Below are 20,383 nucleotides of genomic sequence, written 5' to 3' on the forward strand. Positions count from 1 at the left end.
TGACCAACATGGTGAAAGCCCGTGTCTACTAAAAATACAAAAATTAGCCGGGTGTGGTGGTGCACACCAGTAATCCCAGCTACTCAGGAGGTTGTGGCAGGAGAATCACTTGAATCCAGGAGGAGCAGGTTGCAGTGAGCTGAGATCGTGCCACTGCACTCCAGCCTGGGTAACAGGGAAATATTCCATCTCAAAAAAAAAAAAAAAAAAGTGACATTAACACTCATCCTTGAAGAGGTGGGGTCTTTGTTCCCTCCCCTTGATCCTGGGCAGACCTTTGTAATTGCCTCAACAGTAACAATGTAGTGAAGGTGCCACTGCATGACTTCCAAGGACAGGTCCTGAGAGGCAATTCTCTTCAGTCTGGTGCTCTCCTACTGCCTCTGAGCTGCTATAGAGGATGTTCAGCTACCTTGAAACCACCATGTTGGAGAGACTTTATGGAAAGCCCACAAAGGGATAAAGGAGAGAACTGTCCAAGCAACTCCAGCTGTTCCAGCCCCAGCGGTTGAAGGCATCCCAGTACAGACATCAGACGTGTGAGTTAAGAAGCCTTCTAGGTGACATCAGGCCCAGCCACCATCTGACTGTGACCTCATAACAGACCCCAAGCCAGACTGAACCAGCAGAGCCACTCCCGAATTCCTAATCCAAAGAAATTGTCATTTTAAGCTGCTGAATGTTAGGGTAATTTGTTATGGTACAACAGGTAATTAATACACCAATGTAGCTGGGCGCGGTGGCTCAAGCCTGTAATCCCAGCACTTTGGAATGCCAAGATGGGCGGATCACGAGGTCAGGAGATCGAGACCATCCTGGCTAACACTGTGAAACCCCGTCTCTGCTAAAAAATACAAAAAACTAGCTGGGCGAGGTGGCGGGTGCCTGTAGTCCCAGCTACTTGGGAGGCTGAGGCAGGAGAATGGCGTGAACCCAGGAGGCGGAGCTTGCAGTGAGCTGAGATCCGCCACTGCACTCCAGCCCCGATGACAGAGTGAGACTCCGTCTCAAAAAAAAAAAAAAAATACACCAATGTGTGCTGTCCAGACTGTGAATCTCATCCCCTTTCCATAATTTCCACACACAAAATAAAACTTACTCATACAAGGCCTTCTTTGTGGTTAGCCACAAAAGATGAAGAGATAAATGATGTGAAACTAACAACTTAAAATTAAATTTGGACATCCCATTTCCAAAAATCCTTTACAGATTTACCCCACCCACCCCCAAGCAATGCCTACCATCCCTCTCTTACATCCTCCTCCTCCTGCTCTCATCTTCCTACAAACTTCAAATTCTTCACTCTGTTAGGCAGAATAATTACATTCTCTCAAGTTCTTTCTCCCAAACTCAACTCCAGGACAACCTTTCAAAGTCCAGAACCCTTTGCTAACACGCCCCGTGGAGCTGGACTTTTCTAGCTCCAACTAGGTTCATCATTTCAGCAGTTCTGCCTGTGGCCAGCTTCCCCACATTGGATGCCAACCTAGTAAAACAGTTATCCATAAATCACAGTGAAAGCTAAACTGCATCAAGCACCTACTATGTGCTGGTTCGAGGTTAAACACTTCACATGAGTCATCGCATTCAATCTCCATAAAACCCCTTTAAGATAAGGACTATTTGCTGGGCACGGTGGCTCATGCCTGTAATCCCAGCACTTTGGGAGGCTGAGGCAGGCAGATCACCTGAGGTCAGGAGCTCAAGAGCAGCCTGGCCAACATGGCAAAACCCCATCTCTACTAAAAATATAAAACTTAGCCAGGCATTGTGGCTCATGCCTGTAATTCCAGCTACTCGAGAGGCTGAAGCAGGGGAATCGCTTGAACTCGGGAGGAGAGGTTGCAGTGAGCTGACATCGCACCACTGCACTCCAGAGCCTTTTAAGACTGTCTTTAAAAAATACATATAGATCGATAGATAGATAGACTATTAGTATCCCCATATTACAGATGAGGAAACTGATATTAGGTGCCTGTAGTCATATGTATAATTGTGACAAAGTCAGATTCCAAAGCATTTTACCAATATTGCTGAAGTGAGTGGTAGGGAAGGGAAGGCTCTCTGGAGTCCGGCTATGCTGGACAGTGGGGTTTGGAAACTCTGGTGAATAAAGTGGTAGTTGTTTCTATGAACATGGAGTGAGAAGGCCCAATCCTAAACACATCAGTGCTTAAGGCAGCTGCAGAGAATAAAAGGGAATAGAAAAAGGGGAGCTGGATGGCAGGAGCTTGGATGGGGAAGACTTCAAGGTCAGGTGAAGATGCCAACAGCTTCCTGCCTGGAGGACTGAAGAAGGGTTGGGCTTCACTGGAGACCCCCAGGAGACGGATCTGCTTGTTGGGACAGAGGTAGGGAGGTGAAAGCCAGGTGAGGAAGTTGGGGGTTGGGGGAGGTGCACACAACTCCACTAAAGAGCTGGAAGAGGCCGATGGAGTATTCATGAGACGGCTGATCCAGGAAGGGCTGTGGCATATTAATATGGAAAAGTCCTGTTTGTTTGTGCTTGGAGAGGAAGGAGCCAGAGGAGAGGGGAGCAAGGTGGGCGGGAGCTGGGGAGAGCCTGCAGCAAGGTCTGCAGAGGCCGAGGCGCTCTCGGTCTGGGCCTCGGAGAGGACTTGGGGTAAGTGATGGGGCACAGGCTGTGCGTCGGGGGAAGGTGCTGGGGCCTGAAGGTCCTGAGGGGGACCTCAGACGGCCTTATGCCTCCTCACAAAGAAACCGGACCATCATCTCCGTCCCGTACTCCGGTCGCCCCTCGGATTACCAGGCTAAGGCGCCCGGGAAGCCCGGGCAGAGGACAGAGGGTGGACCGAGCGGGGCGGAGCTGGATACCGGGCGCCGGCCTCCCTCCCCGCAACCCCGCCGGTCCTCTCAGGTGACAGCTCACGCCGGCCCCCGCCCCGCCCCCCGCATATTCAGGAGCCCCGGCCCACCCCGCCCGCGAACAGCCAGCGCCAGGAGCCTCTGCCGTCGGTGCGTGCGCGGACCCGCACCCGTCCCCCTTGACCTCGCCGCCCGCCATGGCCGTCGCTGCGGCCGCCCCCCGCTGCCTCCTTGTTCTTCTCCAGGTGCTAGTGCTCGCTCTGGCGCAGATCGTAAGTCTCGCAGCCCCTCCGCTGCCAGGGTCCAGGGTGCAGGGTCTGGGGTCCTGGATGGAGGAGCTCTGCCTGTGGCCCGCGCCTACTGACAGCCCTAGCCGGAGGGGCCACCTGAGGACAGCGCTGCGGGCAGGTCCCCTGGGTGGGTGCATACATGGTGCCCATCGCGGCACCGTGAATGGAGGTGGCTGAGTCGGAGAGTCAGAGGGGACCCCGAGACGCGCTGCCCTGCCCGGGACAGGCAGCGTGGGGCAGGAGCTGGCGCCCGGTCCTGGCAGCCCGGGGAGCCCAGGTGGCAGGGCATACAATGGTGCTCATTCACCCGCTGCGCAGCCTCCGCCCCCGCCGCCTCCCAGGGGGCGCCGGCTCCAACCAGACACCGCTATCGCCCCTAGGCGGCCTCTCGGCCCTGCCCGCCAACCCACGTCTCCCTTCCGAGGGCCGCCGGGGGGCTGCGGGCCCGCGGGTAGGGCAGAGACTGGGCCCCGTGGGGTGCTGGATGTGGTTCCGAGCTCGCCTGCGGGGCGCCAGTCTGGCACTTCGCGGCCTGGGGAGGTCGTGGGCACCAGGACCCCTGCCTGGGTCCAAGCTGGCGTCTGAAAAGGGCCGCCTTTTAAGATCTCTGATCTGTTCAGAGATGGGCAGCAGGACGGAGATTCTCCAGCTGTGAGCTCCCCTCACCTTGATATGACTCGTGACCTCCCTGAAACCTCACACTCACCTGCATTGAATTGCAAGCAATCAGGGTCCAGAGAGAGGGTCTGCTTTCTGGGAGGTGCAGGCTCCTCTTGCTTCCCGGCAGCAGTCAGGACTTAGCGGAGGGAGGACCCGGCAGTTGTGCTGCGGAAGGGGCCCTCCGAGTGGGAAGAGAGTACCCGCTTCACCTCCCTACACCTCCTTTCCCTGCGCCTCCCCCACTTTCCCGTCGGGTTTTCCCGCACCATGGGGAGAGAAGGAGGCGCTATCTCTGCCTGTCGTTCACATAAGAACAATAACCCGAGTCACCGCGCACTGAGGGCCGGCAGCCTGCTAGGCACAACCTTGCATTCCATCTGTGATTTATTTGAGCTGCCCACGTCTCCATCTATTCCCCACTGCCACCGCGCAAGGGCAACCTGGCACAGTAGAAGGAGTCGGGCACCCAGGGCGGAGTCCTGGCGCCGCCGCCCACGCTCAGTGACCATGGACCTTTCATGTTCAGAGCCAGTTTCTGCAACTGCAAACGGCGGCCCATAACAGCGCCCGCCTCCCGGTTCTGAGTATTCTTTAAGATAATGCATGTAATGGCACACAGTGCCTGCTATGCAGAAGGTTCTCAATACGTGGGAGTTCACGGAGGAGGTGCGCCCCTAGGACCCCGCTCCCAGGGTCGCTTGCAGCCCCGGGGACGCCCAGCTTCCCGCACTGTCTGAGGACTGCCCCCGCCGTGTGTGTTTTCAGAGAGGTCCACCGGGAGAACGGGGCCCCCCGGGCCCCCCGGGCCCCCCAGGACCGCCGGGAGTGCCTGGATCCGACGGCATCGACGTGAGTCTCTAACCAGGGACCAGGGCGGGCGGGAGGCGGCGGACAAATGAGAACTTTGTGAGCGCTGTGGTGGGGGTGGGGACTGGGGTGCCCAGAGATGTAGTGTCCCCGTCGCCAGTAGGCGGCGCCGGCCCGCACCACAAGGACGCCGTTTGTTCTGCAAAAACCTCAGTCCAGGCCTGACTTGCGGAGCGGGTTGTAGCCGCCGACGGACAAGGAGCTACTGTTCAGTCCGCCGGCCGCAGCTCACAGCGAGGCCTCATCCCCCTCCTCTCCTTTCCCCTCCTTGTTGGGTAGGAGGCGCCTCAACCCCTCACCCTGCTTCTGGCACATCTGGACGCTTCTTCAGGGTCATTGGGAGCCTTGGCCAGACCGCCCACCAGCTTGGGCCAGACTCATGTCTCTTCCCTTCGGTTTTCTCTCCCTGATTTAGAATCAGCTGGGCTTGTTCCCTGCAGGGTGAGGGTTAAATACTTCATTCTGAAGGCTCCCGCAGGAGGGCCGCTTGATGTTTACCAGTCTGGATAGACTTCTATTCAACCTGGTGCCCCCACCCCCCAAACACAGGATGCTGGGCCCCCGGCCAAGCCCTGGCTGCTGAGGGCTCTGAAATGCCTGGAGGCCTCTCTGGGGGTAAATCGGATTCCACCGGCCCTGCCTGCCCACCACCAAGGGTCCTTTGTCACTGGAAGGAGGTCCTTCCCTCCTTGGGAACACTGAATTTCCCCCTTACAGTCCCCCTTGGTCCTTGCCACTGGCTCAGTTTCCTGTTCTCCTGCCCTACAGTCTGGAATAGAGCTGCTGCCCAACTTGCTCATCCCCCTTCACGTTTCTCCAGAAGCCCCAACCTTCCTGCCACACGTGCCCAAATCCAAGAGGCATCAGCTTGGAGCCCCCAGCCCTGGTAGTGGGTCTCACAGCTGGCACCTCATGACATCAGCATGTCTGTACCTTCTTGCATGTTGCTGTCACCCTCTCCAGCCCAGCCAGGTTTATTCTCATGCTCCTATAATTTGTTTTTGGATTTTATTTTTGAGGAAAAGGGGACTCTTTTCTCAAAAATTGCAAGGCTTAGGGGACGTAGACAGAAGAGAGGAGAGTGAGGAGAGCTTTTAGGAGCGGCCTGCCAGGGCCGTGTGTGCCCACGTGGGGTAGCGTGAGCCGTAGTGTGCTGTCTCACCTACTTGTATCTTGCAGGGTGACAAGGGGCCCCCTGGCAAAGCTGGCCCTCCGGTGAGTGCTTTATCCTCTTTGGCCTTGACCCTTCCGGCTCTTGCTCTCCTCTGGCTCATGTTTGTTCCATCTCTGTTTTCAAGGGACCCAAGGGTGAGCCTGGCAAAGCTGGGCCAGATGGTCCAGACGGGAAGCCTGGGATTGATGTGAGTACCTGCGTGTTGGGTGGGGTAGGGAAGGGCTCCACCAATTGACCTCCAGGGCCTGGCTCTGGCATCTTCACTGATCTGTTCAGAGATGGGCAGCAGGATGGAGACTCTCTAGCTGTGAGCCCCCCTTCACCTTGGTATGACTTGTGACCTTCCTGGAACCTCACATCCCTCTGCCAGGGGCATTGATTTGCAGGCAACCGGGGTCCAAAGAGAGGGTCTGCTCCCCTGCAGCAGTCAGGACTTAGTCTCACATTTCTGGCCTCCAAGGATCAGGTTGAATATGTCCTTGTGTGCCCTGTCCTTCCCTCCGGTCTTCCCCCGACCCTGCCCACAGTCTCAGGCATGACTCAGGAGAGAAACATCATTTAGCTGATACCACAGAGCTCCCAGGGGCCCCCAAGGTCACAGGCTCCTGAACACAGCCAGCCCCAGGGGCATGAGGACGACATCTGGTGGGAGTTACACTGGGTCAGTCACTGAAAGATGAGAGAAAGGAGAAACCCCCATGACTTGCCTCAGCCCTGCTGGTTCATGAGGTGTGACCAGGGCTGGGACTATCACCAGGGCCTCTTCAAATTCACCCACACCCTGCAACGATTACAAGGCATATTGCCTTCTATATTGCATTGGTTCTCACATCCACTCAGAGAGGCACCCACATGAGAAACTAAGGCTCAGAAAAAGCTTCCAGTGGCCTGGTGTGGCGGCTCATGCCTGTAATCCCAGCACTTTGGGAGGCTAAGGTGGGCAGATTACTTGAGGTCAGGAGTTCAAGACCAGCCTGGCCAAGATGGCAAAACTCCGTCTCTACTAAAAATACAAAAATTACCCAAGCGTGGTGGCGCGTGCCTGTGGTCCCAGCTTCTTGGGAGGCTGAGGCACAAGAATCACTTGAACCCAGGAGGCGGGGGTTGCAGTGAACTGACCTTGCACCACTGCACTCCAGCCTGGGCAACAGAGTGAGACTGTGTTGGAAGGAAGGAAAGGGGAAGGGAGGGGAGGGGAAGGGAAGGGAAGGAAGAAAAGAAAGAAGAGAAAGTAAAGAAAGAAAAGAAAAGGAAAAAGTTGCCAGGGCAGGACATCAAGCAAATGACCAATCTTGACCCATGGCTAGGTCTTTGGACTCCTGAACCCAGAGGCATGAAGCCTGGGCCTGGCATGCAGCCAAATCTTTGGGCTTTGGTTTCTCATCTTTCAAAAGAAGGGAATTGTTCTACCTGCCTCCTAGGGTTACTATGGGAACTGGGGAAAAGGAAAGACAGGTGTCGAGGTTCCCAGGCCTTTGTGAGGTATGATGAAAGGGAGCATCGGCCCACCCAGGAGGGACCCTTGAACCTGCCCTGCTCTGTGGGTCAGGGGGCAGGTAGGCCCTCACTGATCCTACATTTTCATTCTTCCACAGGGTTTAACTGGAGCCAAGGGGGAGCCTGGCCCCATGGGGATCCCTGGAGTCAAGGTAAGGTGCCTGCTGGGGTCTCAGCAGGGGCAATCTAGGGCCAGCATTTGGGAGTGGCTGTAGATAGGAAGTAGGGCCAGGGAAACCCCAGTCTCTGAGCCTTTCTCGTTGCTCCTGCAGGGCCAGCCCGGGCTTCCTGGTCCTCCTGGCCTTCCGGTGAGTACAACCTGCAAGGGCTTCGAGGGACTCTCGGGGGAGAGGGGATCTGCAGAGAGAGCCATGAAGCCAATTTTCTTTCCTTCTGTTACAGGGCCCTGGTTTTGCTGGACCTCCTGTAAGTCCTCAGGGATAGGGCAGGGTCCCCAGAGCTCCCAGGGAAGGAGGGGACAACAGAAAGGCTTCAAGGGAATGGCCGCCATGGGGAGGGGCCAGCGTGCTGTGATAGTGTCGGGAATAGGTAGACCTGCCAGAGACCCAGGGCCAGCCCACTCTGGGCCTGTCCACTGGCTCTGCAATTCTCTGGTCCTTAAAGCCCCAGGCTGTCAGTCTCTCGGGGGTTGGCAAAAAAAAAAAAAAAAAAAAAGTAAAAGTGGAGAAACGGGCTTTGGTTGCCTGTCTCTACCTTCATGCCCAGGGTATCTGACCCTCTGAGGCATCCTGACCATCCACTCTCTGCTCCCCAGGGACCGCCTGGACCTGTTGGCCTCCCTGGTGAGATTGGAATCCCAGGCCCCAAGGTGAGCCCCAGCCACCTTGTTCACTGCCTCCTGCCTTCTATCTCCAAGCTGGCAAGCTGGGTGGTCTTTCTGGAAGTTCCTGGGCCTGCTCCTGGCCACTGGGAAACTCCTCCAGGTCTGGGGCAGAAGCCCCTCCTATGAGCCCACCCGGCCCTAGGTCTTTTAGGGACGCCAAGGGCTGGCCCCATGCCCTGTCAATCAGGCCTTGATCTCCCAAGATGGTGGATCTCACAAGGTGACCGGGAAGACAGGGTGGACAGGGCAGCGGCAGGACCTGGAGAAGGGCACTAGGGTAAGCTGGGAAGGGCTGGTCAGAGGTATGATTTGGGCTTCTTTTGCTTCCAGGGAGACCCTGGACCAGATGGACCATCGGGTCCCCCAGGACCTCCAGGGAAACCTGTAAGTGTCCCCAGAACCCCCGATATGGCAAAGTGCAGGGGAAGGAGAAGGGTCTTTGAGCAAGCCTGCAGCGGGAAAGGGTCAGGCAAAGCTCCATCTTCACGTCTCCTCTCAGGGTCGCCCGGGAACCATCCAGGGTCTGGAAGGCAGTGCGGATTTCCTGGTGAGAGGCGAGGTCTGGGGCGGGGCTAATGCAGGGGGCGGGGCTAATGCAGGGAGGCCGGGCCGCAGAGATGGCGGGGTCGGGAGAGATGGGGAGGGGCTGTAGGGCAGGGGTTCCACCAGGTGAGGCGGAGGAGAGCACAGGAGTTGGAGAGATGGGGGCGCACCGCCCAGCTGATCACAGGGCCTTGTGGATTTTTCTTTTTCCAGTGTCCAACCAACTGTCCAGCGGGGATGAAAGGTCCCCCAGGGCTGCAGGGAGTGAAGGTGAGAGCTCCTGGCCTGAATCTTGGGAGGGTGGTCCAGGTGACAGGAGGGGACCTCGTATTGAGCTCTCTCCTTCCCTTCAGGGACATGCAGGCAAACGCGGGGTTCTGGGTGATCCTGGCCGCCAGGGGAAGCCGGTGAGTGCGAGGGGTGAGGGCTGTGGGTCGAGGATACGTGGAGACGGTCCTACAGAGCTCTGTCCCCTTCTTCATCCCTTCCCCTTCCCCTTCCCCTGTGGGTTCTGGGGACAGAGCCTTGAGCCGCGGGCTGGAGGCCTGTGCTCCAGGTCGGCATGTCTCTGGTCATGTCTCCTTGCTTGGCCTTTCTCTATCTGTGACATGGGACTGTATGGTTTGTAGGAGTCCTTCCTGTCTGCTTGTGCAGGGGAAAGGAGATGGTATCTTTGCTTGTCTATATATGTGTTTTTCCATCTGCCTGTCCGTCTGACAGCTCATCCCTGCCCTTTAGGGTCCCAAGGGAGACGTGGGTGCCTCTGGAGAGCAAGGCATCCCTGGACCACCGGTAAGGAACACCTTGCCTCAGCGGCCCTCTTCTCCCTCACCCCAGAAGCCCTTAATGGAGTCATTCCCCTGCTCAGGCCTCTAGCTTGTAAAAGAGACACCTGTGTCTAGCTGGGAGCATCTCTGGATGGGGAGAGGGAGGCTGAAACTGTCAGGAATGAGGGACGGGAACCAAAGCTGTCAGCAAGAAGCCCCAGGCTGAGGTCCAGGTCTGCCACTGTCCCTTTGAGTAACCAAGTGAGTCCCTCCTCATCTCTGAACCTCAGTGTCCCATCCACAAGACAGAGACTCTACTGCCTACCTCAAAAGGGCACTGTAAGGCTGAAGGTGGGCGTCAGACAAGGTATCATGACGTGGGCCTTGCAATTGCCATTGCTGTCATTTTCCTGTCTCAACAGGGTCCCCAGGGCATCAGGGGCTACCCGGGCATGGCAGGGCCCAAGGGAGAGACGGTAAGTGAATCTCGGGATGTCATACAAGAGCTTCCAGGAGCCGCCTTCTGGCCGCGGAGTTCAGCCAGGACTGACCTGCAACCCTTTCCTGTCCGCAGGGCCCTCATGGATATAAAGGCATGGTGGGCACCATCGGTGCCACTGGGCCACCGGTAAGCCTGCTTTTGCTTCCCCACCCCTGAGGCTGGAGCTCCTACAGCTACAGCCACAGAGTGGGCATGGCTCCCCCTGAGCCTGTGTGACCTGGATTCCTGCTTGTCTTTCTTGCCAGGGTGAGGAAGGTCCTAGGGGACCGCCAGGCCGAGCTGGGGAGAAGGGCGACGTGGTGAGTCCTCAGGCACCCATTGTTCAGTCAGGACCCCTGGGGAGTACTGGGCAGGACAAAGCTCTCCCTAAGGCTGTGTGTGTGTGTGTGGTGTGAGTGTGTGAATGTGAATGTGTACTGCGTGTGAATGTGCAGTGTGTGTGTGCAGTGTGAGTGTAGACTGTGTGTGAGGGTGTGTGTAGAATATGTGTGAGGCTGTGTGTGTAGTGTATGAGTATGTGTGTGAGGATATCTCTGAGTGTGTGTATATGTGTGAGTGTGAGTGTATGTATGTGTGTATGAGTGAGTGTGTGTGCGCACAAGTGGGTGACCTGCTGGAGAGGACCGTCTGTGCCAAGAGCCCAGTCAGCCCAAATTCAGACGTTAGGAGAAGCCCTGGGATCCAGTCCCATGGTCACTGGGGCCAGACAATGAGATTCCAGCAAATCAGCCATGGGGCTAATGGGATTTGGTCTGGATCCCAGTTCTCTTAACTCTTTTTTTTTTTTTTCTAATTAATAGACCTGTTGGGGGAAGCAGTTTTAAGTTTACAGAAAAATGGAGCAGAAAACACAGTTAACTGTTATTATTATTTAGTTTTTTTAATTATTATTTTTTCTTTTTAAAATTTAAAAAATTCGGCCGGGCGCGGTGGCTCAAGCCTGTAATCCCAGCACTTTGGGAGGCCGAGGCGGGCGGATCACGAGGTCAGGAGATCGAGACCATCCTGGCTAACACGGTGAAACCCCGTCTCTACTAAAAAAAAATACAAAAAACTAGCCGGGCGAGGTGGCGGGCGCCTGTAGTCCCAGCTACTCGGGAGGCTGAGGCAGGAGAATGGCGTAAACCCGGGAGGCGGAGCTTGCAGTGAGCTGAGATCCGGCCACTGCACTCCAGCCCGGGCGACAGAGCGAGACTCCGTCTCAAAAAAAAAAAACAAAAAAAAAAAATTTAAAAAATTCTTACACTTTTCTTTTTCTATTGGACAGCAGAGATCATCTAGTTGTTTTGTTGTGTTTTTTCTTTTTTTTTTTTTTTTTTTTTTTTTTTTTTTGAGACGGAGTCTTGCTCTGTCGCCCAGGCTGGAGTGCAGTGGCCGGATCTCAGCTCACTGCAAGCTCCGCCTCCCGGGTTTACGCCATTCTCTCGCCTCAGCCTCCCGAGTAGCTGGGACTACAGGCGCCCGCCATCTCGCCCGGCTAATTTTTTGTATTTTTTTAGTAGAGACGGGGTTTCACCGTGTTAGCCAGGATGGTCTCGATCTCCTGACCTCGTGATCCACCCGTCTCGGCCTCCCAAAGTGCTGGGATTACAGGCTTGAGCCACCGCGCCCGGCGTTTTGTTGTGTTTTGTTTTTGAGACAGAGTTTTGTTTTCTTGTTGCCCAGGCTGGAGTGCAATGGTACAATCTCAGCTCACTGCAACCTCCGCCTCCCTGGTTCAAGAGATTCTCCTGCCTCAACCTCCCAAGTGGCTGGGATTACAGGCATGCACCACCACGCTCAGCTAATTTTGTATTTTTAGTAGAGATAGCGTTTCACCATGTTGGTCAGGCTAGTCTCGAACTCCTGACCTCAGGTGATCCACCTGCCTCGGCCTCCCAAAGTGCTGGGATCACAGGCGTGAGTCAACACGCCCGGCCATATCTAGTTTTTTTAATGTGATTTTTTAACTATACAGAAAACCAGTGAGAGTGATATAAAGAATCCCCATGTACCTATCACAGGTTCCAATTCAGTGACTAACATTTTGTCATTCTTGTATCCTCTATTTCCCAGCCCCCTCCTTCCTTTGCTTTTGTTATTGCTTTGCTCTGATGTTTTCAAGTAAATCCTTAACATCCTATCATCTCACCCCTAGATACTTTTGTACATATCTCTAAACAATAAGCACTCATTCTCATATAATCACGTTATCACAACTGACAAAATAAACAAGTACTTCCTAACATCATCTAATGACCAGTCTCTGTTCAGTTTTTCCCAATTATCTCAAAATTGTCTTTTCCTGGTTCTTGTTCAAATCGAGACTCACACAGCATCCATACACTGCATTTGGTTGTTGTGTTCCTTTGGCTGAGTGGAGTGTGGGGCCTTGGCCAGAGTCTCAGTGGATGCTGGCTCCCACCCCTGCTCCTGCTCAGCCCAGCCTGGCCTCCTGGCACTGACTTCTCCCTCCTGCTGGTGCCAGGGCAGGAAGGGTACTCCCAATGCTCCCTCCTCCGGCCCCTGCATGGTGTGGCCTGTGCCAGAGGAACTCTGGGACCCAGAGGCCACTGTTCTCAGTGGTTCCCCTCTCTGCACAGCCAGACACGGACCCAATATCCTGAAGGTGACCTGGTCTCTCTCCACTTTGCAGGGCAGCCCAGGTATTCGTGGACCCCAGGGGATCACAGGCCCGAAGGGAGCAACGGTAGGTGCCAGAGGCCTAGGCCCACCAGGACAGAGACCAGGGCCCTGTTGCTTTGTCCAAACCCCCAGAAGAGAAGCCTGGGATGCTAGTCTGAACTCTGCAACTGGTGGGCCGGCTCTGTAACCTCAGGAAATGCCTCCCTTTCTGTGCCTCAGTTTCTTCACCTGTAAACAGGGGCGATGACATAAGGGAGGTCATGGGGAGCTTGCAGCAGTCGGGGACACCACCCTCCACACTAGGGAAGGGCTGTGTTCCATGAGCCTCACCCCCTTCCCTCTTCAGCTCCCCTCCCCCAGTTGGCTGGTGGGGCTTCCTGGGATGACCAGAGCCACTCCCTCCCTGCACACTGCAGCTGTCACAGAGGAACAGGGGTGGGTGACTGGACCCCAGACATCTCCGCATTGTCACTCTGCCTTGAACTTTCCTCCTGAGTAGGGCCCCCCAGGCATCAACGGCAAGGACGGGACCCCAGGCACGCCTGGCATGAAGGTAGGAGTGGGGCTGCAGTTGGGATTGGTGCAGGGGCAGGGCCTTGAGTCCGACCATGCAGGTTCTAGACAGCTAGAGCCTGGGGTCCTCGGTTCTGTCATGGACATGCCCTTTCTTGCCTCTGGATCTCAGTTTCCCTATCTGCATCTGGGTAGAAGCCATGGCCCTCTGGCTGGAGCTTTAATTTGTATCTCTGGTCCTCTGTCTATCCCAGGGCAGTGCAGGACAGGCGGGACGGCCAGGAAGCCCAGGCCACCAGGGCCTAGCGGTAAGTATCAGGTGGAGCCATGGGGGCTGGCCAGGTGTTAGTGGCTGATGAGGTTAGAATCCACACACGCCCAGGGTTCTTGCTCAGTCACCACCTCTTGCCTCATTACCAACTCTGTGGCCCCTGGCCTGGCGAGGGCCTCATCACTTGGACAATTACTCTAGCCCTCTCTCTGGCTATTCCAGTCCTCCATGCTGGCTAAATGGAATCTAACCATTTCCCCACTATAGCACCTTTCATGACTCCCCACCGCCTCCAGGAAAAAGTCATTCAGTCCAGTCCTTCAATAAGTAGTTATTGAGGTTGGGTGCAGTGGTTCATACCTGTAATCCCAGCACTTTAGGAGGCTGAGGCCAGGAGTTCAAGACTAGCCTGGCCAATGTGGTGAAACCCCATCTCTACTAAAAATACAAAAATTAGCCGGCCGTGGTGGCTCATGCCTGTAATCCCAGCTATTCAGGAGGCTGAGGCAGGAAAATTGGTTGAACCCAGGAGGCAGAGGTTACACTGAACCAGGATTACACTGTTGTACTCCAGCCTGGGCAACAGAGCAAGACTCCATCTCAAAAAAAAAAAAAAAATTATTATTGAATATCTGAGGTATACTAAGTGGCAGGTAAACAATTATAAACAGGACAGATGCAACTTTTGTCCTCGTGGCTCATCTTAGCATTCAATAACCACCATAATCTGACCCCAACCTGCCCCTCCTGCCATATCAGGAATGGCCCCTCTCCTTTCCCTTCTCAACAGGCCTTGGCTTTTCTGCCTCCACACCTTTAGGCCTTTGCTGGTCCCTCTGCTTGAAATGCCCTTTCTGGTCTCTTTGTACCTTCTCATCATTCAGGGCCATCTCCATTCCATACCTTCTGGAGTCCAGTCCATGGGAGCCTGCCCTCCCTCCCTGTGGGAGTACTGAGTGGCCAAACCTGTTTCTGTGCACACGTGCAAACTTGTGTTCCTGGGCTCAGGCACCTGAGAGCACATAGTCGTCTCTTCCCCATAGACCCATAGACCCCAGGTCCTGGAAGGCAGGCCATTCACTGTGCCCCACTCGTCTCCCACCACTGTGGGAAAGTACAGTTAAGTTCATGATGCCATGGCTGGGCCTTCTGTTGTTCAGCCCCCACAGGTGGGGGAAATCTGGATTGGGGATGGGAGGCAAAGCAGCAGGTGCATGGGGCTCCCCCATGCCAGGGCAGAAACTGACTTCAACTTCTTTCTGCAGGGTGTGCCGGGCCAGCCTGGGACAAAAGGAGGCCCTGGAGACCAGGTGAGGAGATCCCAAGCTGGGGACAGAATTGAGCAAGGAAGTCTGGGGCCAGGAAGACAGCAAGGCCCAGGCCTCAGCCAAGTCTCAGAGGCTCAGCCTGAACATAAGCCCCTTGGGCCTAACCACCTCCCTCCTGCCACCTCCCACCCATCATGCACTCCTCAGCCTGCCTCAGTGCAGATAGGATGGCATGGCTTTAAATCCAGAGGAGAAACAAACAGGAAAATCAGGAGCCAAGAGGACTGAACCAAGAATACCCTTTGTCCCTCCGCAACTCGTTTGGTTCCAGGCTCTGTTCAGGCTTCACTGGGTTTCCCTGAGGCCAAGGGCCTGACTGGGCCACCCAGACTGACCTGAGAACTGTGTTTTCCTGCAGGGTGAGCCGGGCCCGCAGGGCCTTCCTGGATTCTCTGGTCCCCCTGGGAAAGAGGTAAGTGCCCCCTCCACTGACAAAAGGGTTCCTGCTTTAGGGTGAGGCCGTGGGGTGGAGCCCTAACCTAGGGAGACTTAGTCTGGTTCTGCCCTGACCCAATGACCCAGGGAAGCTCTTTCTCCTCTCTGGGCCCATTTCCCTTTGTACCTTGTAGGGAGTGTGGGGACTGGCTCTGTTCTGGAGTGTGACCTTCCCAGATGATCAAGTTGACAGACTGGGAATCCAGCAGGCAGAGTTCTTCATTCATTGATTCATTGCATAAACATTCACTAAATACTTGCAACTATGAGTCTCCTCCTCACATGGAGGGTATAGTTTAATGGAAGAAATAGACATGAAATAAATGATCACATAAGTAATTTAAATTGTGTTGGATCCTTTGAAGGAAAACTACAGGGACCCAAAGGCATGGAACAGGGGGTCTGGGAAGCCTTCCCTGATGAAGCAAATTAGCTGAGACCCAAGGGTAGGGAGGGGCTGGTCAGGTGTGGAACGGTGGGTTCCACCAGGTCAAATGCTTAGCCCCAAATTCTCCTTCCTCCAGGGAGAGCCAGGGCCTCGAGGAGAAATTGGTCCTCAGGGCATCATGGGACAGAAGGTAAGTGCCTGGCACAGTGGCCCCTCGCCAGGGGCCTCTGCAGCAGCTGGGACTGCTGGATACAGCACCTGCTCCATGCAGCCCAGACTGTGAGAGGCCTCGCCAGGCACGGCCTGGGTTTCCTTTGCTGGTCTGCCAAGTGGAGCAAAGGACCCCCTGCCAGTGACAGCAGAAATGGAGGGCACCCTGACCATGCCGTGTCAGGCCCGGGTGCGAGAGGCTGCATCTGCTGAGAGCTGCTGAGGGTGTGACCTTCTCTTTCCATTTCAGGGTGACCAGGGCGAGAGGGGTCCAGTGGGGCAGCCGGGCCCTCAGGGAAGGCAGGTGAGTGCAGGCCAGCTGAGGTGGGCATGGCATCATATCCAGGCCCCCCATTCCATTTATTCCTTTGGTTTCTTTTCATCTCAGGGCCCTAAGGGGGAGCAGGGCTCCCCTGGAATTCCAGGGCCCCAAGGCTTACCGGGCATCAAAGGAGACAAGGTACCAGATGGGGCTGGGAAACACCTGGGAAAGGGACCCTAAAACAGGGGGAGTGGGGTCGGCAGGACGCAGATCCTTCCGGAGCCTGCAAACCTGCAGGTCGCAGGGTTCTGGTCTGGTCGGCGAGGCAGAGTTGGAAAGAGGGGTGTGGCAGAAAGTTAGGTGGGGGACCCCGTGGAGGGGGTAACTCGCCAAACCCCTCACTCCACGCTTTCTCCAGGGCTCCCCAGGGAAGACCGGGCCTCGCGGCGGAGTGGTGAGTCCCAGCGTCCCTATTCTCAGCCACCCCCAACCGTGCTCCGCGTCCCCGCCACGGCCACCGCGCGTCTGACCCGTGGTTCTCTCTGCAGGGTGACCCGGGGGTGGCCGGCCTCCCTGGAGAGAAAGGCGAGAAGGTGAGCGCGCGACCTGGGGAAGGGCGGGGAGCGGCGGCTGGCCCCGGGGTCCCCCACCGCTTCGTGACCGTGGCTCCTTGTGCCTTCAGGGCGAGTCCGGCGAGCCGGGGCCCAAGGGACAGGTGCGTCCTCCCCTCCCCGCGTTCTCCGACTTTCTTGGGCAGCCCTGGGACCTCCACTCTCCCGGCCCCTCCCTTCTCCCAGCCCCACCCCTTTCCTGGACCCCCACCCCCCACTCTCACCCACCCCGCCGGGTGCCTTCTCACCCGGCTCTGCTCCCACCCCATCCTCCCATAGCAAGGAGTACGTGGAGAACCCGGCTACCCCGGCCCCAGTGGGGATGCGGGCGCCCCAGGGGTTCAGGGCTCCCCTGGGCTCCCCGGCCCTCGAGGACTGGTGGGGAACCGAGGCGTTCCAGGACAGCCCGGGAGACAGGGCGTGGCGGTGAGTTGGGCCCTGGGGTAGGGGTGATTCTTCTAGGTAGATCTGTTCCGGGGTGCAGCTTACCGGCCAAAGGCTAGGGGTTCCCAGAGACTCACCGACTTCCCCGAGACGGGTTCCAAGCCCAGAGCAGACAGGAAGGCTGTGAGAGCAGCCTGAGGGATTACCCCGCGACCTTCCGAGGTAAGCCCGTGGCCCTGCCCAGGTACAGTCTGTTCCTCCGCTTGGGAATTAATGACTCTGGACACCAGAGTCTCCTCCATGGCGGCCTCACGCTCAGCCAGGTGGGAGCAGGAGCGGTGGGCCCTTGCAGCCGGGGGCTTCTCCCTGAAAGGCCTCTGCTTTCAGGGCCGGGATGCCACTGACCAGCACATCGTGGATGTGGCGCTGAAGATGCTGCAAGGTGAGGGGCAGCAACCCCTCCTCACAGTCCGTTCGAGGGCATCGTCGGCCCCTCACACCTTCCCGGAGCCTCCATGTGTTCACTTGTCTGAAAATCTGGAGTCCTGGAGGCTCCTTCCAGCCCAGTCTCCGAAGGACTTCGGGACCTTAAATAAGTCACTCTGGGCCTTTGACTTCCGCAAAACAGAGCCCAAGGAAGGGGGAACTTAAACATGGTGCTTTGCTGTCTGCAAACCTAGGGGCCAGGGCCCACAGGATGCTCTGCCTCCCCTCGTGTTACTGCTGACACCCACCTCATAGACCTCCCTCTCCCTCCCTCCCTCCCTCCCTCCAGAGCAACTGGCAGAGGTCGCCGTGAGTGCCAAGCGGGAAGCCCTGGGTGCAGTGGGCATGGTGGGTCCCCCAGGACCTCCTGGGCCCCCTGGGTACCCAGGCAAGCAGGGACCCCATGGGCACCCTGGCCCTCGGGGTGTTCCTGGCATCGTGGGAGCCGTGGGTCAGATCGGGAACACGGGGCCCAAGGGTGAGTGCTCCTCTGCGGTGGGCGTGGGGGCCAGGCAGGGGGATTTGTCCCAGCCTGCCCTTTCCCCATTCCCTTCCCAGGATGACATACACACCCTTCCCCGGTCCCTCAGCCACATAGTCCAGGAGACACTCCTGGACTTTCTTTCCCAGTAACAAATGGATGGAAATGAATGTACTATTTTTATCGCTCGGGGTTTCTGGGATTTGTTTTTGAATGTGCTTTGTGATACCCCATAAGCATCTTTCCATGTCAATAGAGATGGGGTGGAGACCAGCAGAGCAGTAAAGCAGGCAGGCGGGAGCCACACATGGGTGTGAATCCAGACTCCCCTTTCTCAGCGTGGCTCTCAGACAAGTTACCTACTAATTTCCCTGGGCCTTGGGTTTACCATCTGTAAAATGGGGACACTGAAAGTACCCACCTCATAGTGTGGCAGTGAGGACAGTAGTTCATATAGAGTTCGTCTTAGTTCACTGCTTGATCCACAGTAAATGCTAGATACTGTTATGCTTACTTTCCTGTAATAAACTTTATTGGTTACATAATCTTCCATCCTTTGTCTGCACCTTCCTTTATTTAACAAGCCCTGCATGATCATTTCCAACTTTCCTCTATTATAAACTAGCACAAAACAGGAATAATTTCTGTGTGTGAAACATAGCAAAAAATAGAGGAAAAGCATTTTTCAATTCTGAAAAACGAAGATTCCCTTTTTTGTCTACAGGAAAACGTGGAGAGAAGGGTGATCCAGGAGAAGTGGGACGGGGGCACCCCGGGATGCCTGGGCCCCCAGGGATCCCAGGTAAGCTGTTGGCCCTGCCCAGCTACAGTGTGTTCCTCAGCTTGGGAATGAATGACACGTGGACACCAGGGTCTCCTCCATGACGGCCACATGCTCAGCCAGCTCAGTCCTTGATACCCAGCTTCTGCACCCCTTTGGAGCACCCGGGAGTCCCTGGGTGGTTCTAGCTCTGGAAGCTGAACCTCTCAGGACTTCCCAGGACCCACCACCATTACTTCACGAAGGTGACAGAAGGGACGTTTGCTCCCAAAGCTCACTGGGAGCTGGGAGTAGGGGACAATCACATAATCTCTGCCTCTGGGGCATAGTCCCTTCTCCTGTGGTGTCTTTGGCCTCATTTTCCCCATCTGAAAAATTTCTCCACCTTCAAAATTCTGGATCTGAGGCAAGAGGCGCCCCTAATGTCTTAACTTTCTCCTGTTCACAGGACTCCCTGGCCGGCCTGGCCAGGCAATCAACGGCAAGGATGGCGATCGAGGGTCCCCAGGGGCTCCAGGAGAGGCAGGTCGACCTGGGCTGCCAGGCCCCGTGGGGCTGCCAGGCTTCTGTGAACCTGCAGCCTGCCTTGGAGCTTCGGCCTATGCCTCTGCCCGCCTTGCAGAGCCCGGATCCATCAAGGGGCCTTGAGCATCAGGCCCGGACAGAGCCTGGCAGGCATCCTGGGGGGAAGGACCAGGTCCCCTCCGGGTGGACATGTACCCATCCCCAACCCAGGAAACCATCTCCCCCAGGACCTTCTGTCTGGAACCCAGGAGTCCTGAGGAAAAGGAATTCTAAACATCGGGGAAGGGGAGGGAGAGCACTGATGGGTGAAAAAGTGAGGCCAACACACAGGGCAAGTGGTGTCGATGGAGTCGAAGCTCTGAAGGAATAGGGTGGCTTTCCTTCCAGGGAACATCACTCAGCTGTTACCAAAACAAACATCTTAATCTGCACCATTCTCCACTGGCCATCTTGTCCTTGGGTCAGTGGGATGTGGGCACCCGGGAGGCCTGGGCCCTGCCCAGCTACAGTTCCACCCCTCAGCTCGAGGATTAATGACTGAGGTCTCTGCCAGTTCCTGAGCCCATCTCACTCTCTGACCTACCAGGTGACTGCTGCTGGGTGACTACCCTGAGGCGGCTATACCCTTAAGCCAGCCCCACTACTTCCTTCCCTGCCTCCCAACTGAGTATTTAAACATCAACCCCCTTCTCTTTCTCGCATAACTCTCCACCCCTTTCTCCCCAGATCCGCCCAGGCCTTTCTGTAAATAAAAGTTCCCAAGTTGGGTACAAACCGGGATATCGGAGTTATTCTATCCTGGCGTTAACCAGGACAGTTGTTGGGCTTCTCTTCTTGTGGATGGGGCAGTTGTTACTGGGCCTCCAATACCCAGGCAGGAAGGACAGAGGCTCTGGAGGGGGAAGGCAGGATGGGGCGTTTTCTCTGGGCACCTGAATTCTGAGCATTAGGATGGCATGGCATTTTTGAGGAACATCTGTGAGAGGAACCTAAGAATGGAGGCAGGATGCTGACCTACTGTGTAACTTTGGGTGAATCCCTTTTGAGCCGTTGTACAACTGTGGCAAGGACCCACCTGTATCTTTTTCATCCCAGTATAGCACACCCAGTGTC

At 56.1% G+C, this 20,383-nt stretch overlaps 1 protein-coding gene across 2 annotated transcripts; it reads left to right on the top strand.

Moving 5' to 3' along the window:
• Nucleotides 1-2,104: 2,104 nt before the first annotated feature.
• COL9A2 (collagen type IX alpha 2 chain) lies at nt 2,105-20,083 on the top strand. Of its 2 annotated transcripts, none has more exons than XM_033226959.1 (33): nt 2,105-2,351; nt 2,923-3,098; nt 4,542-4,625; nt 5,823-5,858; nt 5,942-6,004; nt 7,413-7,466; nt 7,587-7,622; nt 7,717-7,740; nt 8,090-8,143; nt 8,489-8,542; nt 8,658-8,705; nt 8,915-8,971; nt 9,055-9,108; nt 9,440-9,493; nt 9,891-9,944; nt 10,043-10,096; nt 10,216-10,269; nt 12,606-12,659; nt 13,095-13,148; nt 13,363-13,416; nt 14,645-14,689; nt 15,066-15,119; nt 15,667-15,720; nt 15,991-16,044; nt 16,129-16,200; nt 16,421-16,456; nt 16,551-16,595; nt 16,685-16,717; nt 16,893-17,039; nt 17,385-17,439; nt 17,773-17,961; nt 18,689-18,766; nt 19,194-20,083. In XM_033226959.1, the coding sequence occupies exons 2-33, from the start codon at nt 3,024-3,026 to the stop codon at nt 19,391-19,393; spliced, it is 2,079 nt and encodes a 692-aa protein (XP_033082850.1). In that variant the 5' UTR covers nt 2,105-2,351; nt 2,923-3,023; the 3' UTR covers nt 19,394-20,083. The 2 variants fall into 2 exon arrangements, with proteins under 2 accessions (XP_033082850.1, XP_033082849.1); XM_033226958.1 differs by lacking the exon at nt 2,105-2,351 and adding an exon at nt 2,529-2,623.
• Nucleotides 20,084-20,383: the final 300 nt, after the last annotated feature.

Source organism: Trachypithecus francoisi, unplaced genomic scaffold (genome assembly GCF_009764315.1).
Source record: "Trachypithecus francoisi isolate TF-2019V2 unplaced genomic scaffold, Tfra_2.0 Lachesis_group12, whole genome shotgun sequence".
NCBI lineage: Eukaryota > Metazoa > Chordata > Mammalia > Primates > Cercopithecidae > Trachypithecus > Trachypithecus francoisi.

Excerpts from the sequence above, each read along its gene's own strand:
- COL9A2 (XM_033226959.1), top strand. The coding sequence starts at position 3,024 with ATGGCCGTCGCTGCGGCCGCCCCCCGCTGCCTCCTTGTTCTTCTCCAG. Across the intron at positions 8,543-8,657 it reads CAGGACCTCCAGGGAAACCT|GGTCGCCCGGGAACCATCCA; the intron begins GTAAGTGTCCCC and ends GTCTCCTCTCAG. Across the intron at positions 15,721-15,990 it reads AGGGCATCATGGGACAGAAG|GGTGACCAGGGCGAGAGGGG; the intron begins GTAAGTGCCTGG and ends TTTCCATTTCAG.